The sequence below is a fragment of the Callorhinchus milii genome, unplaced genomic scaffold (assembly GCF_018977255.1).
Source record: "Callorhinchus milii isolate IMCB2004 unplaced genomic scaffold, IMCB_Cmil_1.0 Scaffold2, whole genome shotgun sequence".
Lineage (NCBI taxonomy): Eukaryota > Metazoa > Chordata > Chondrichthyes > Chimaeriformes > Callorhinchidae > Callorhinchus > Callorhinchus milii.
Genome location: NW_024704743.1, coordinates 1,095,096 through 1,112,083, shown reverse-complemented (window position 1 = coordinate 1,112,083; position 16,988 = coordinate 1,095,096). Strand labels below are relative to the sequence as shown.

Sequence of the window (16,988 nt, the reverse complement as noted above, 5' to 3'; positions counted from 1 at the left end):
AATGTCCCACAAACAGTCGTAGATTGAAAATGACCAATTTATTATTGTTTTTGGTTTTGGAGGGACTATTATTAGGCTCTGTGTGGAGTAAGGAAACTTGCCCAAGGTTTCGCCCTCTGCCTGGAATTGAACTCAGGTCTCTCGCTTGCAAAGTGAGTGCTCTAACCACTGAGCTACAGGACTCCACAGAAGGGTAATAATCCCTTCGACGAAATAATAATCATAACAATAATAGATCGGTCGCTTCGACCCGCAACTGTCGGTGGGTGGGGGACTCCCCCGCTGCCGCGTCTTCCGCCCGCGAGGGACGCGCGTACGAACGTGCGAACGGATTCACTTGACGGCACGCAAGTGAAAGCGCTTTTTGAGACGTCGTCTCAAAAAGGAAGGAAAAACCCGTTGCAAGCTGCGTCTCGTCACAGCTCCAGCCACTGTGACCGTCCCCCTTCCTCGCAGGTGTTTGTCAGCGGCAGCGGCTTGCAATGTAACTCGCATCGGTCCGCATCAGTCTGGACCGTAACGTTTAATCGGGTTTTACGCGAAGAAAGGCAACCTTGGGGTAGAACGTATGAAATCTGATTTAATCAATAATCAATGATAATAATAATAATAATAGTAACAACCCTTGCATTTGATACAGCGCCTGATCACGTCTTTGCAAGTTGACGTCTCGAAGCGCTTCACAGGATAAACTGTAAAGTGGAGGTGCGGTATGTTTTGTCGGTGAAACGCGGAAGACAGTTGTCCAACATACAGTCGTGGATTGAGTGACCAAATTGTTATTATTTTGAAGGGATTATTACTCCCGGACGGCGATCGACTAATGACCGAGTTGCTATTTACTGCTAGATAAACGCGGGTGGAGTAAGGAAACTTGTCCTAAGGTTGTAAGTCCCCCGGGCCACACATCCCACCGTCTCGCAGCATCGTCCCTGACGCTATACGACAACAAGTTGCGTTTACTCAGCCCTCGTCATGCGGGGCGGCGTCTCGGAGCGCTTGACATTGGCGGAGCACGACGCCGAGCCGGGACAGGGTGAAACCTTAGCCAAGTTTCTTTACACAAACACACGCGCACACACCACTGTTTAGCTCGCACTAAGTAGGAACTGGGTTGTTAGTGTATCGGCAGATCGCTTTCCGGGGGTAATAATCCCTTCAAAATAATAATAATGTGGTCACTCAATCCACGACAGCGTCTTGGGACGTCCTCCCAAAGTGAAAGGCACTCTATAAACGTAATTCTGTTGTTGGTGCTGTGCGCAATTGGCTCCCGGGTTCCGTCCACAAAATATACAGTCAATTCACTTTACAGTATCCCATGAAGTGCTTTGAAACGTCTCAATAGCATGATAAGGCGCTATATCAAATACAAGGATTATTATTAGAAGGTTTCGCCCTGCACTGAAATCTACTAGCTGTGCTACTCACCAGTGAGTTCATTGTACCTGCCATCCATCCATCCATCCATCCATCCATCCATCTATCTATTATAATAAACCTTACATTTGATGTTGTGCATTATCACATGGTCCAGACTTCTCAAAGCACTTTACAGGATGTGCTGTAAAGTGGTGGGACTGCATTCTGTTGGCCATTGCAGCGCAGAAATGTCCCACAAGCAGCCATGGGGAGTCGGCGACTAATTTTATTTTGGGGCTAGTGTTGGCCAGTACACCGTGAGAAATGCCCTTCTCTTTTCAAGTCATACTATTGAGATCTTTAGCATCCACCTGGAAAGGCGGAGCCTCAACATTGTCGGGAGGTGCCCTCCTTTGGACGAGATGTTAAACCGAGGACACGGGCCCTTCTGGCTTTTGGGGAGTTAAGCAGAAGGTGTCAGGAAAGTCACCGCAGGGATAAGAGGCTTTTTGCATCAGGAACGTGAGCTGGGTTTGGATTGCCCTGAGATGGTTTCACCCGACTCCATGACGTCTTGTTGCAGTGGTAACGCTGCTCTGCATTGTGAGCACTGCATTTGCCAGTCAGAGGGCGACAGACAACTCCGGATAACTCGACGGCGGCTTAACTTGTCACCGCCGCGCGAGTCGTCATTATCGATATCAATAGCCGCACGTATCCATGTACAGCATTTAGTACACACGCGGGTTCCTGGCTACTGCCATCAGTAGTACCTTGGAGTAGTGCGAACGTGCCTGGCTCAGGAACACACTGCCAAGACCACCACGGATGGTTGGCTGGACCCTGCCATTGGGCTGTTCATTGAGTGAGGTGGAGCAGGGAGAGGATGGCGATGTGGCTGTGGAGCAGCAGTAGAGCATTTAAGAGTACGTCTAATCGCATATCCCAATAAATATTCGAGCGACATGAACCGAACTGCGGTTAAATTGCAGCGTTAAACGACCCGCATTCATATCAGTAAACTTGTACGTGAACGAAGTCTTTCCGCCTGTGAACTTTCTCACCGTATTTGTGTGCGATATTATTTGTTGTTTATCGAGCGAAGGTTTTGCTGAAGTTGTCGGGTGTTTGTATTGCAGTGATCTGCAGTATCTTTGCAGATACTGCAAAGTATCTTTGGGGATGACTTGGGGAATCAGTGGCAACTCATTTGCATCGTTTTTTTTTGGGGGGGAGGGGGGCGTTTTAGTCGAATTATAATAAATGCGCGCAAAACCGCCAATGATCGACGGTAAATGCGAGATATTTTGTAATGCAATGTAATGCAATGCAATGTAATGCAGTAATGCAATGTAATGCAGCAATGCAATGTAATGCAGCAATGCAATGTAATGCAGTAATGCAATGTAATGCAGTAATGCAATGTAATGCAGCAATGCAATGTAATGCAGCAATGCAATGCAGCAATGCAATGTAATGCAGTAATGCAATGTAATGCAGCAATGCAATGTAATGCAGCAATGCAATGTAATGCAGTAATGCAAGATAAAAACCACGGTCTGTTTTACGAGGCAATAATTACGTGCGGGTAAAAGCCGAGCACTTTTACATTGATTTTGAGTGCTGGAGCGATGTGAGGTGTGTTGTGTGTGTGTGTGTGTGCGCGCGCGTTCCCTGTAGACTGTGATGGTACATTTCACCACAGGAGCGCTGCGGTTGGCGAACGAAGACGTCATTTTGCAGGAAGGGGAGGGGAGGGTGTGTGTGTGTGTGTGTGAGGGGGAAGGAATGGGAAGAAATTTTTTTGTGTGCGCGTCGCTGTATTTCCTGTGAATTTGCCACGGTTGAAAGTGCGTTTCCTGTTAGCAACCCCGGAAAGGTATGCGTGTGTGTGTGTGTGTGTGTGGTGTGTAGTGTGGTGTGTAGTGTGCGGTGTGTAGTGTGCGTGTAGTGTGTGTGTGTAAAAAAAACACGCACACACACTAAATGGCGACGTCTTTGCTCGGCAGGGTCTGCACACCGAGATCGCCGCCATCGCAGAGACCCGCGGTCTGACCGACAGGCGGCTGCTGGCCGGGACCCGAGTGAGTAACCCCCCTTCCCCCCCCGTTGCGGTTCCCCCCCCCCCCCCGTTGAGGTATTTGGGGGACAGACCGGGCGGAAGATGACCGATCGACGGGTGCACCGTTCATAAACATAATGCGATAGATAGGGGTTCGCCCCCCCCCCCCCCGTCCCCAGTGCTTTCGCCTTCGCTTCCTCCCTTTCCTCCTTCAAGGCCGGTCTCAAGAGCTTTCTCTTCGACCGTCCCTTCAGCTCCACTCTCTACCCCCTCCTCGCTGCCTCCTTCCCTCCCCTCACCCTGACCATCCCCCCCCCACCCCTCACCCCCCCCACCCCACCGCTCGGGTCCCGACCCAACTGTCCGGCGCCTTGGGACGTCCTCCCGACGCGAAAGGCGCTCTATAAATGCAATCTTGTTGTTGTTGCTGTTGTTGTTTCGAGCATTTTTTGGGGGGCGGCGGCGGCGGTGTTGTTGTTGTTGTTGTTCTGGAATGCCTTCCAGGTTCGCTCACCCACCCACGGCAGCCGGGAGCGCAGAGGTTTTTTTTTTCGCGAACGAGCACCTTTAATAATAATAATAATAATAATCCTGCCATTTGATACGGCGCCTTATCACGTCTTCGAGACGTCCCAAAGCGCTTCACAGAACAGACCGTCAAGTGAATTGACCGTATATTTGTGGGCGGAACGCGGCAGCTGATTGCGCACAGCAGCGGCGTCTGTCTCCCCGCACACAAACAGCCGTGGGTTGAAAATGACCAATTTATTATTATTTTTTTGTTTTGGAGGGATTATTATTAGGCGTAATGCTGGCACGACGCCAGGAAATCCTCTCGCGATCCACTTCGCCGAATTAACGTGTGCGTTTGAGGGAAACCGGGGAAACTTCCGACCTATTTTTCGTGAATTGTTGGGGAGGAGGGTGTATTATGCGTGTGTCTTCGTTACCGTTTTGCCGCAGCAAAGCATTTGTTTCAGTTGCATTGGGGGACTTGCCGGAAGAAGTTCATTCTGCAACCCGTTTGTAATGTAAATTAAGGGTGGGTTGGCAAGCGTGTAAAATCCGAAGGATATTTTGAAGGATATTCAGAATGCAAAATATGAAGGATAGTAGTCCTGTAGGGTAGCGGTTAATGCGCTCTCCTCGCAAGCGAGGGGACCTGGGTTCAATTCCCAGTTAGGGCGAAACCTTACGCAAATTTCTTACTCCACGTGCTTGTTTATCTAGCAGTAAGCAGGAACCTGGTTGTTAAAATAGATTGGCGGGTCACTTTCTGGGCATGATAATCCCTTTAAAAAAAATAATTGCTCACTCAATCCACAACCATTTGTGGGGCACTGATTGTGCGCATTTGGCTGCAGCGTTTCGCCCACAAAATAGTCTTTGCAATATATTCTGTGAAGCACTTTGAGATGCAAGGATTATTGTTCCCGCGCAGAGTAAGTCATGACTAGAAGTGTATGAAAGCTCTCAAGGTCCCCTGGAACTCTGGGACAATCCTCATCTATCTTCCTTGGGTAGAACTCTGTCTGATTTGGGATAACTGACAAAATAATGCTTTCTGCCGGATTGAATTAGAATTAATGAGAAATAAAAGCTGCTCTGAGGACTCAGAATGACTGAGCTATAAATCCCTAGAAGGTCCCGGTTTGTTTCCTGTTCTGTGCTGAGTTGGTTGGTCTCAGTTTGGGAGGTCATGGAAGGCTACAGTTGTCCTCAGTACCCTGTGGTACTGAGGAAGAGATGGAATCAACCAGGGTTCACCCTTCTGTTATTTTCCAGTGACCGCTGCTAGAAATTGTGTGTTTGTGGACAATGTTCTAATACCAATCTTCTGGCATTGCTAGAGCAAGCCATTGGTAGTTGGCTGCCCACCCATGGTATTTTTCTTTGGGCGGAAGAAGAAATTTATTTCTGTTGATGATCCCCCGCAGATGAGAGACTAACTTGTAGGTTTATGTACGTAGATGCTGTTTCTTTCTAAATGGGCGGAGTGCACATGTAGCAACAGCAACCGTCTTGTGTGTTTACACTCAGCAGGTAACCCAGGACAACAAGTTACTACAGGTGTAATTTACCATGTGTAATGCAACAAGACACTAGAAGTGCTCATGGCATTTTCTTTATTGACATTGAATGGACAATGTGTAAAAGTAAATCAGGGAAAGGTGGAACTCTAGTTGATCTATGACTGTAAACAGCACATTAATTTGGTTTCAATCATTGCTTATTGTACTATTAAATAGCCTTTGTGGTTTTATTTATATAAGAATATTGATATTAATGCTTTAATTTTTGTTAGAACATCTTTCTTTTCAAAAAGTAAATAAAGTCTCTTGTTAACAAAATCACAGGCCTGATATCTGCCTAAACTGGCAAATAAATTGTTTTGTGTGAGTTCCAGGCAGTTGGTGTATTAAATATTTTAGTGTTAAACTCAATAGAATAAAAAAACACTATAATTACACTTGCCGATTGTATATTAGTCTGATATACATTGCATTATATCACTGCTCCTGTTGTAGAAAAGGAATCTGAAATACCTTTTTAATTTTTGTTAAGCCTGGACCCGTTTTAAAGTCGGTGAGTCCTTATATTAACTGCAATGATCTGGATGTGGAAAAGGGATCTGCATTTGGTCTCAATGAGAAAGTGGCCAGCTCTCCTCTCCCCTTCAGTTATTGTAAATCACAGGTAAGGTGAAGCATTTCATACTTTGATCCATACGTCAATTTTGTTCTTTACATTTGATGGCGAATTACTGTGATTTCAGTAGTCTTTCCTGGAGCAGATATTTTGAGGAGCAATGATGCAGTATAAATGTGAATCGTGCTGGATTTCTTCACACAATCCAATCACAATCACAGGACTGTCTCTTTAATGATGTTAAAATGTCCCTACTGAATTCTAAAATGTAGGAGGAGGAAGGTCTGTCCTTATAGTAAGCAATGTGTAACTGGCAGTATTAACCAGGATCCATGATCCACATCGCTGTACTTCTGCGCAGAATTGTAAGTATAGTAAAAAAACTGTTTGCATTGCATTTGCATATACTGTGACTATATATTTCTGGGGTTATTGGGGTTAGTGAGAAGAGTGGGAAAATCTTAACATAATTCCATGTTGTTCGTGCAACCTATTCTGACATATTTTTCCTAATTTGTTCACCTTGTTTTTCCTGGCTCACTGCTCCCACTGTCCATTTAAGAGGTGGGTGCAACTTTTTTCAAAAAAATCTTTGATTACTGGTGAAAATCTGAAGATTTATATGGACATATAGTCATGACCTGGTTGATCCTTGACACAATTTTCTACATTCAGCCAAGTAAGGTCTGTTGAGGAACCTTGTTGGGATTCCCAGGAGAGTAATCCTTGGATGAGTAATGTTAATTGGAGCTATGGGTTAAAACCTATCCAGGAAGTACATTGGATTCTTGATTATCTACTACCTTATTGTGCACTATAATTGTTTGACCCTTGTTGATATATTGTTATCTTTTGGAAGAGCCAGATAAAAATAACTTATGGTAGCAATAATAAATACAGGTCCTACTGAACTGGGTAAAGAAAATTATTGTAATAATTGTTAAATGACTAGAATAATTCTGGGTTCTGTGAAAGTCTTGTAACCCATTCTAAACAAAGGAAGCTGCTTTTATCTTCCCAAGTGCCAAGGCCAACATGTGTTTTATATTTATATGGATTGAATTGGAGCTTCTGGATTTACCTCATACGTGAATGTAAAAGTGCTTTAACAAAAAGTAAACATTGTCACAGTTATTTAGTGAATAGGGTATTTGGGGGTAATGAACCATTTCTCTATTAATAATCACAATCTTGCTGTTAATAGGTAAACTGGAGAGAAGAAAACATGGAACAGCTTTTTTCAGCCTCTTTGTTGAATGGAATTAGCAATTCTACACCTTCTGTTGATCCAACCCTCCTGTACAACCACTGGTCTGTCTTTGCTGATGATTGTGCACCTCCAGTTGCTTTTCAGGATGGATCTAAACAAAGGTAAATTCAGTTTATTGAAGAACCTATTTTTAGGAAGTTCGACTATGGACAATTTCGACATTAACCTGGAGCACCTCAAATGAATAATAACAGTACTTAATATCATGTTGTTGAGTTATCTCAAACCGCTTCACAGGATACATTCTGAAGTGGGTTTTTTGTGTGAAACACAGCAACCATTTGTGCACAGCAGTGTCCTACAAACAGCCATGGAATGAGGGACCAAATTTATCTGGGAGATTGTCGGCCAGGACACCGGGAGAGAAACTCTTCTTTTTTTGAATAGTGCCACGGAAGATCTTTAACGTTTAACAGGCAATATTTCACCTGAATACCCTTGATACTAGCATTTGCAAATACCAACTAATAACACTTTAGGAGAACAAGTCCCAACAGACCATGGAAACTACATACAGGATAAATGCATAATAACACTTGGTCAGGAGTGTCACAATACTAAGTAGAATTCATAGAATGACTTGTGATTAACTAATTCTTGGATCAGTTGGTATTTTAGTTCACCAGTGTAAAACCGGTACTTTTTATGTTAAACCTTCATCAGAATTTGTAAATTGGTTTTAAGATAATCACCATACCTGAACTGCTGTATATTATGTAACACATTAGTAAATAGGAGTAAACATTATGTGCAGTTTGATAAGAGTCCCAAGTCCTTGACTCATTGCACAGAAAAGTGGACTTTGTGATGTTTTCTCGTGACCATTTTCGTTGATCCAGGAGGGGTACAGTTTGTTTTAAAAAATAATGTATTGAATGTTTTTAACTGGTCTTCATCCTTTCAGAACCCAGATCAGTTTATCCGATTCTGGAAATGTGCCAGATTTGGTTCGATTAGTCTCCAGCATACTGGAGGAGCCTGATAAGTCTGATTCCTTTTCTGACTGGTAAGATGATTTTTGTGATCTATTGGTGCGCATTAACATCGGGGGCTCCGATGCATCTGGTCTACAATTATTGATCAATTGGTTATTCATTTCATGCTTTTTCAGGACCTTGCTGGTGCAAATGGCTACCCCAATATAGTATTTTCTGAAAATAAATCACAATAATGTTGATCTGAAATAAATCTAACACTTGTGTTCTATCAATCTTAAACAAATAATTTAACTTTACTGCTTTGGGATGTCAGCTGTGCTCACATGTTAATATTTATTCTGAGTCAGAAAGTTGTGGGTTCAAGCCCACAACGGGTCTTTGAGATCATAGTCTAGGTGGAGTTTTACATTTTCAGGTGTCATCTTTTGGATGAAATCTTAAACTGAGGTCTCGTCTGCTCAGGTGGATATTAAAGATCCCATGGCATTATTTGAAAAATGAAGGGAGTTTGTCCCAATGTCCTGGGCTAACGAATTCTCAGCTAAAGGTGGTCATTCACTTCATGACTATATGAAATGCAAGGATTAGTTTTTGATTTCAAGCTGTAATATGATATTACCCTCATCCTTTCAATGCTATGACCTGCAGCAAAGCAAGATAAAGATTCAGTATAAAATCAATGTTGTATTTTACTTGTAATAATCACAAACCTATTTGCCTTTCAGGAATTCATCGTCCAGGTTGTTTCAATCAATTTGGTCAACTGCAAACGGGGACAGTACTGGAGCTCCTTTGAAGAACAATGCACAAAGTGGTAGAAATTCAGATAATCTCGGAATTCATGAATACTACGAAGCAAATGCTCAGACTCCGCCTGAAAAAACATTTGACGACCTCTACCATGGATTTCACAATCTGAATCTGACCGAGCCATGGATGTCCATAATTAGTAAGGATTCCAATCAGTGCGATTCTCAATCCAGTGACGTCTCGCCTGTCATGAGAAACGATACCCTTTCACATCAAGAAGGATTTTCTTTACAGAACAAAGAATTTGAACAGTGCTCATGTGATCATGAAGAAGCTGAAGCTTACAAAGGTTTTGACAGAAGTACTTCCAATTTTGGCATCCGTAGCTTTCGTAACAACTGCAATATTAATAACACAAATGCAAGCAGGGAGCACTACAATTCGGACCGATTCAGAGACAATAAATTCATGACATTTGGGGATAAAGATCACAACAGATATCCGGAAAATGGCTATAGTTCACATTTTGGAGAAACGTGGGGCAAGCTGTCGCACGAAAATCAGCAAATTCAAAATGGATACGAAGACTTCAACACCGCTCGTCTTCCAAATGGTGCTTCTCTTTCACAGGTGGATGTGCCAGTCCAGCAGTTTTCCAAGAACGGTCTTGTTGCCGACATGAACCGAAAGTCTACTTTTCCAAAGAGGGAAAACCGTTCTTTAAGAGGCCATTTTGAGAATCCAAGCAAAAATCTACGTCAGCATTCCATTGAAGATTTCCCCAGGTCACCTGACTATACCCATTTAGCAAAAAACATTCCTGATACTAGCGACTATATTCCTCAGCCTTCCCAAGGGAACATGTTATGGTCCAATAGCAACATCTTGAGTCCTACAAATGAACCCAATGCAGTATTTAGGAAACAGGAGAATATAATTTCACCAAGGTCACACACTTCAAAGGTGACTACTATAAGTAGCGGGTCACCAACACAGTTGTCAATGTCTGGTATCCTTCAGCCTAACTGTTATCCTCCAATAGTTCCCCTAAGACCAGATGCTTGTCCAAAGGTTCCTAATAATACCAACTATGATTGGGGCTCATGCAGTGCCAGTGTCCAAATGCAAGAGCAAAACCAGAGGGGCATACACTCACCAATTGAGTCATCTGCTACCAGGTATGATCATTATCAAAACCAACCTGTTAACTTTGGAACCAACTGGGCACCCCCTCATAATATCAGCAGTGGGATGCCAGCCAAATATGTTAGACACCCTAACAAGCAGGGATCCAACAGCAGCAACAACAGGGATGATAGAAGAGGCCGTAAAAATGGCTTTCCACCTTCTGTGCAGCCTGGGATCTTTGGCCCCGAACGTCACCAATATAATAATTCCCGGAGAAAACCTGAACAAGATGGCAGCAGTTTGTCTGATTTCATTAATCAATCATTCATCCCACCATTCCCGTTCATGATGCCTGATTTTAAGCAAAACCAAAATTTCTCACAGTTTGGCCCACAGACATTTTCACCTAATTTTCCTTTGCCTCCTTCGGGATTTCAAGTTCCCGAACTCATTGACTATTTTCATTATGATGACTTTAACCATCTACATCCTTTTCTGAATGATCTTTTCTGTAGCGAAATGACTGCACCCTACTTTGGATTTCCACCACCCTTTGCCAAATATAGGCCCATGAAGAATCGCAGCGGCCCAGCAAATGAACTTCATGTTCGACTGGAGGAGTGTTATGAACAGTGGAGAGCTTTGGAAAAGGAGAGGAAAAAGGTATACCTTACCAGAAGAATTAGGGGTGCAGTAAATGGTTTCATGAAGTGATACAATCATTGGAAACAGGCCACATGAGTGGTATATATTTAAATATTTAAACTCAACATGAGTCCCGCCATCCTATTCCCCTCATCTGTACCTCTATATGCTCTGAAGGTGGAAGGACAGGTTGATGAAGCTGTTAAAAAAGCATATGGGTTCTTTGGCTTTATACATAGAGGCATAGAGTACAAACGCAAGGAAGTTCCTCTAAGCCTCTATAAGTCAGTGGTTGGGTCTCAGCTGGGGTATTGTGTCCAATTCTGGGCACCATACTTTAGGAAGGATGTCAAGGCCTTGTATAGGGTGATTTAGAAGATTTACCTGAATGGTACCAGGGATGAGGAACTTTAGTTACGTGGCGAGACTGGAGAAACTGGGATGGTTCTCCTCAGAGCAGAGAAGGTTAAGGAGAGATTTATTTAATAGAGGTGTTCAAAATTATGAGGGATTTTGATAAAGAGTAGATGTGGAGAAACTTTCCGCTGGCAGATGGGTCGGTAACCAGGGGACATAGATTTAAGATAATTGGCAAAAGAATCAGAGGAGATGAGGGGAATGTTTTTTTTACACAGTGTTGTTATGATTTGGAATGCAGTGCCTGAAAGGGGGGGGTGGGGGGGACGACGATCAATATCAACTCTCAAAAGGGAATTGCATAGGTACTTGAAAAGGAAGAATTTACAAGGATATGGGGAAAGAGCAGGGGAGTGGGACTGATTGGGTGGCTCTTCCAAGGAGTTGGCACAGGCACTACGGACCAAATGGCCTCCTGTGCTGTATTATTATATGATTCTATACACTTCTCCCTCACATATGCATAAAAATGTCTCTGAAATACATTGAGATTTGCTTCGACCAGTTTCTGGCTGGGAGTTCGATATTATGACCACCCTCTGCATTCTTCCTTAACTGTCCATTAGATTTACAGCTGGCTATCCTATATTTATGCCTTCCAGTTTTAGACTTGCCAACAAGTGGAAACAGGTCATCAACATCTGCCTTACATAATCCTTTCATAGTATTAAATGCCTCACTCAGTCATCTGAAATGTAGTTGAACACTGTAAGAAAGTGGACTGATATTTTTTAAGTTACTTCTTGAAATTGTGCAATATATGAACAACTATTAACAAGTGATCCACTGATTAATGAACACTGACGTAATTGTATGTGTGAGAAAGCTCTTTTTGTTCTTGCTTACTCCAGCTTACAAAAAGATACTGCACTTTGCAGTAAAATCCTGTGAAGGGTTTTGAGACGTCTAAACTACTATTTTTCATTCTGATTGTTACATTTTATGGAACGATGTTGTAACATACAATCCGAGTAACCTAGTACAAGGTTACTCCAAGGTATGTTCCTTAACTGAGGAGAAGAAGGACTTTTATAGTTCTGTGATTTTTCTAGTGGAAGCACTCTTAAGCAAATGATGCATTTTTTTTTCCTGAGATGAAAATGTAACTGCCTGAATCATAAAATCTATGACGTAGAATATTGCCATTTGGTCTATTGAATATTCTTAATACATACAGTGTCTTAAAATGCTGGGTTTTTTTTGCGTGGATTTTGTTTTATAGCACATGCAGTGTGCGTCCGAATGACAGCACATGTGCACAACCCGCTGTCTCTTGTACTAAAATGATCATTTTTCAGGTCATTAGGTTGCCACCAACATTATAATAATAATATTTGCATTTGATATACATCGTCACCACATCGACACATCTCAAAGCTCTTTTTACTGGGTTTTACTGTAAAGTATTCTTGTATTTCTAGACAAATGCTGCAGCCAATTTGTGCACAGAATATATATATATCATAAACAGCTATGAAGTGATGTTGTCAGAGAACTGATAACCCGGAAATCAGTCATTACAATTATGCTACTTTTTTAAAAAAAAGATGACTTCTGGGTTGTTAGGTTGCTGCCGAGGTCACTTCCTGCCTTGTGCATACACAACAAATAGGAAGTGATGTTGTGGCAATGACCTGGACGTTGATAATTTATTTAGTGCGGGTAATCAACCAGCACACAGTGAGTCAACTCTGACTGTAAATGCACAGGGAAACCAGTATCACTCTTAGTTAAAGCGTTGGTTGGGAATTTATGCATCCAACCATTGCGTTATAATGGGACTTCTGAGTATATTCATATTCTCTTTTCTTTTTTTGCAGACTGAAGCTGAGCTTGCAAGAAACTTCCCTGGGAAACGAGTGTCTAGTTCAAACAACACTCCTGTTCCTCGCCTTCCTTCTAATCCTTCAAGAGTAGACCGTTTAATTGTTGATCAGTTACGTGAACAGGCTAGGGTAGGTGGACTCTTAATACACATTAATAGTGTTCATTTTTCGTGTTTAGTTCAATTTTGATTGTTATTTGGACCCCTCTTTTACATGTATCCCATCACACAATATTCTGCAGTTGAGAGGGTGAGAAGCACTTCTGAACTTACCCAAATGGTGCTAAAAAGACTGGAAATTTGTTGAGGCCAAATCATGAGTGCAAATCTTATTCCCATTCTGTGGCACAACAGATCGGTCGGTGGGTAAAACAACGCAATATGTTCTCAAGCTGTACAGAGTACAGTAATCATTATGTACTAAGCATCCTTTGAAAGATGGACTGATATAAAAACGATATAAAGCATTTACCGGATTAATTAATTCAGGATGGGTCAAGGAGAAACAGGTGAACTTTAGTTACTTAAATGTAAGCAAATGCATATTTGACATGTAGAAGAACTCTCTCCCAGCAAATAGTTGATGTGATGATGTCCTTAATGAGGCTTTGCATGGCCTGTTTGGGAAGCTGGTTTGGGGAGCCGAATAGTCTTGCTCATTCCATGCTGAAAATGAATTTGTTCACTGGCAGATTCCTAAGAATGTCTTTTCAGTTGATATTTCAATTGCATGGCAGGTCTTAACTTTGCTTGGCAAAATGGAACGTCTGCGTAGCTCTCCAGTTCATGCTAATATATCTACTACTCTTGAGTGTCATTTGGAAGCTATCCATGTCACCCAAGCACGTCGTAAAGATGAGATAATAAATGCTGCAAATCGACAGCGACAAGGAGCACCACGGTACAATGATGACAAGGGTAGGCAGTTCTTCAATTTTATGAAAAATGTATACAGAATTTTTTCAACCTGCCAAATGTATTGATGCAACCTTATCAGTCCGCCAATTCCCTCAGTGCTTTGGCCACTGGCTGATGTCATCTCTCAGTTTTGCACTCAGTGTAGTATGTGTTAGATCCTTCCAGTCACCAATTCCAGTCATATAATGCCCTCCACTACTCCTGATCCCAAACTCCGCCCCCCCCCCCCTCCGCCACCAGCCCCCCTGGGTTCAAATCCCTGACTGTCCAGCGCCTTGGGACGTCCTTCCAAAGTGAAAGGTGGCTTTGCAAATGTAATATTGTATAAATTGATGTTTTGCTGTTTTAAGCAGATGTTTTGGCCCTGGCAGCTGCCATAAAGGAGTTGACCATTTCGACCCGCAAAGCCCGCACTGCCCTGTGGTGTGCTCTGCAGATGACTTTGCCAAAAAGCTCTTTGGGCATTTTAGCCAAGCAAGGTGAAATTGAAAAGGCGCTGAAAGATCTGTGTCCGGAGAACACTGGAAAAAACTGCATTCTGAGTGAAGACGAAGGGAACGTCGAGGGGAAAATGCTGGAGAAGCCTGAATCTGACTACCACGGATGTGCAGAAATAAAGGGAGAAAGCGTCTGCAACAGAGAATGTCTGATGAAAAAGTAAAAATTCAGCTTTCGATGTGCTGCCAAATATTTCAGAAATCTAAGAGACGTGCTTAAAGCAATATTGCAGTTATATGTTTGAGGATCTGGAATCAGTGAATTACAGGCATAATTTTAAAAAAATTATACATTAACCTAGAATTCTTCAGTTTTATGAAAAATGTACACAGAATTTTTTTTAAAAAAGCGGGCAAGTTGAATTTTGAGACGAGGAAGAATCTGGTTGAAAGCTGCAGCTGAATAAGAGTAGACAATTGAGATTATTAACTTATGAGAAAATCCCTGCAAAATGGAGTCTGTTTTTTTTTGCACAGTGGCTGTTTTTTTTATATACATAACCACTTATGTTTAAAACACAGGTGCTGTATCATTTTTTCTTACAGGAATTGAGTATTTTCAGCTGGGTCAGAATGTTGCATAACTTGTTTCTGTTGAAAGTTGAGACTGGCAAATGCAGAATATCAGCAGATACTAACTGCATGAGACTATACCGAGAGACACTTAATAGTTGCTGTGCTTTTTCCCCATTGTTACTGAAAGTTGAGTTTGAGTGGAAGAGAAATGCTGAACAGACTTTTTTTCCAACTTTTGGAGGGATAAGGGAGAAACTATGATGCTTAAGGGCTCTGTTCTAAATATTTCTACCGCCTCACACGCTGGTTGAAATATCTGAATCCAGTAAAAAAATTCCTGTTCCATTTTTTTTTCAAATTCTCGTCTCCGTTCGCCGCAGGGCTTGGATATTTAAGTTTATTCAAGATTAATTAGTGAAAAATGTTCTTATACGTTTTTAGAATTTGTTTTGCAATATTTTGTGTATAATTAAGCAGAATATTAATCAATAAGTTATATGTGGCCAAATAATTGAAAACACACAAAGTATGCTTAGTATTCAAAATCTTTACTTCCTGAATTATTTAGTCATGTCTACTTGAGGCTTGCACAACCTGGACCTATCTTATATTTTGTAGAAATAGTGGTGTGTGAAATTCCGGGGGAAATGTACGTTTGAATATTCTGTGGAATATTTTTTTTTTTTTCCCTTTCACATAGAATACTAGTTTTAACTTGGATTTTCATGCGTTGTTATCCTAGCTAAATCCTCCTTTTAGATTGCCAGCCACTGAGAGCTGAAACAATACTTTGATATCATTCAATAATCATTACTATTCATAATATTGGTGGTGGTGAGTTTGTATAGGGAGGCTTGAGGTAATTTATAAAAGAAAATTTTGAAGTTGAATAATTAAAGATAACCACATTAAGCTCTTGACAAACGTTATGACTGTTTGAAACTTAATTAGTAACAGTTTCTGTAGGTAGAAATAAAATTATTTTCAGAGATGGCAAGCTGGGAAATTAGTTACAACTATAGATATTGATTGATCAGCTCAGTCATTTAGGATGTGGGTATCCATATATATTATATATTGTGCCCCTAACAGGCATTCAGACATTCCTGGACTATATGGCTCAGTATCAGATGCATAGTTAATTTGTGAAACTGACACAAAATAAGTATTTAAATTATAGTATTTTACCACTGTGAAAGATCTTGTTGAATCAGCCCTTTTTGTAGGGCAAAGTTACTTTTTTTTTAATCATCCAAAAATATTTCATTCTTAAACTTGTTTTACATTGACCTATACTATAGGTGTATTTATTCTCGTATTTTAATTTTCATCATTCTATGTAAACTTCTGATCTTCCCCACTTTTCTAGTTTCACAATTGCCAGTGAAGAATTCAGAAGCAGAAATCTAAGAGACCAGAGAAATTAGATTCTCAGCAAATATTGCCTTACTAGTTGTAATCTGAAAGATTGTTTGAGATGATGATTGTAAAGTCAGCTTGGCTCATTGATAGCACCCTTGACTCTGAGTCAGAAGGTTATATAGTCGAAGATGACACTCCAATGCAGTGCGTTGCATTGTCGGAGGTGCCGTCCTTTGGATGAGAAGTTAAACAGAGGTCCCGTCTATCTGTTCAGTTAGACGTTAAATGATCCCTAAGACGCTATTCAAAAGGAGAAGGGAGTTTCTCCCTGTATCGTGGCCAACAATCCCCTGAATAAAATTGGTCATTCACTTCATGGCTGTTTGTGGGACATTGCTGTGTGCAGTTGTGCTGCCATGTTTTCCAACAAATAAGTCACTTCATTTTACAGTAATTCCTGTGAAGCGCTTTGAGATGTCCTTATGACGTAATAAGGCGCTATACCAAATGCAAGGCTTATTATTAAGTTTTATTAGAGAAAAGTAATTGCAAGCATAGTACAAAATTAAATTCAGTTTAATCATTAATATTGTTCTGACGGGCCATATATTTACATATGCAGTATCTTACCTGATGCTCTTTACGTGTT

At 41.6% G+C, this 16,988-nt stretch overlaps 1 protein-coding gene across 1 annotated transcript; it reads left to right on the top strand.

Annotated features, from left to right (window-relative positions):
* Window positions 1–3,133: 3,133 nt before the first annotated feature.
* On the top strand, window positions 3,134–16,271 carry LOC103188296 (meiosis-specific coiled-coil domain-containing protein MEIOC-like). Its single transcript, XM_042332118.1, has 9 exons — window positions 3,134–3,241; window positions 3,372–3,446; window positions 5,990–6,121; window positions 7,278–7,444; window positions 8,248–8,349; window positions 9,007–10,822; window positions 13,042–13,176; window positions 13,784–13,964; window positions 14,318–16,271. Exons 4-9 carry the CDS (start codon window positions 7,299–7,301, stop codon window positions 14,623–14,625), a joined length of 2,688 nt encoding a protein of 895 aa, XP_042188052.1. The 5' UTR covers window positions 3,134–3,241; window positions 3,372–3,446; window positions 5,990–6,121; window positions 7,278–7,298; the 3' UTR covers window positions 14,626–16,271.
* The last annotated feature ends 717 nt before the right edge of the window (window positions 16,272–16,988 follow it).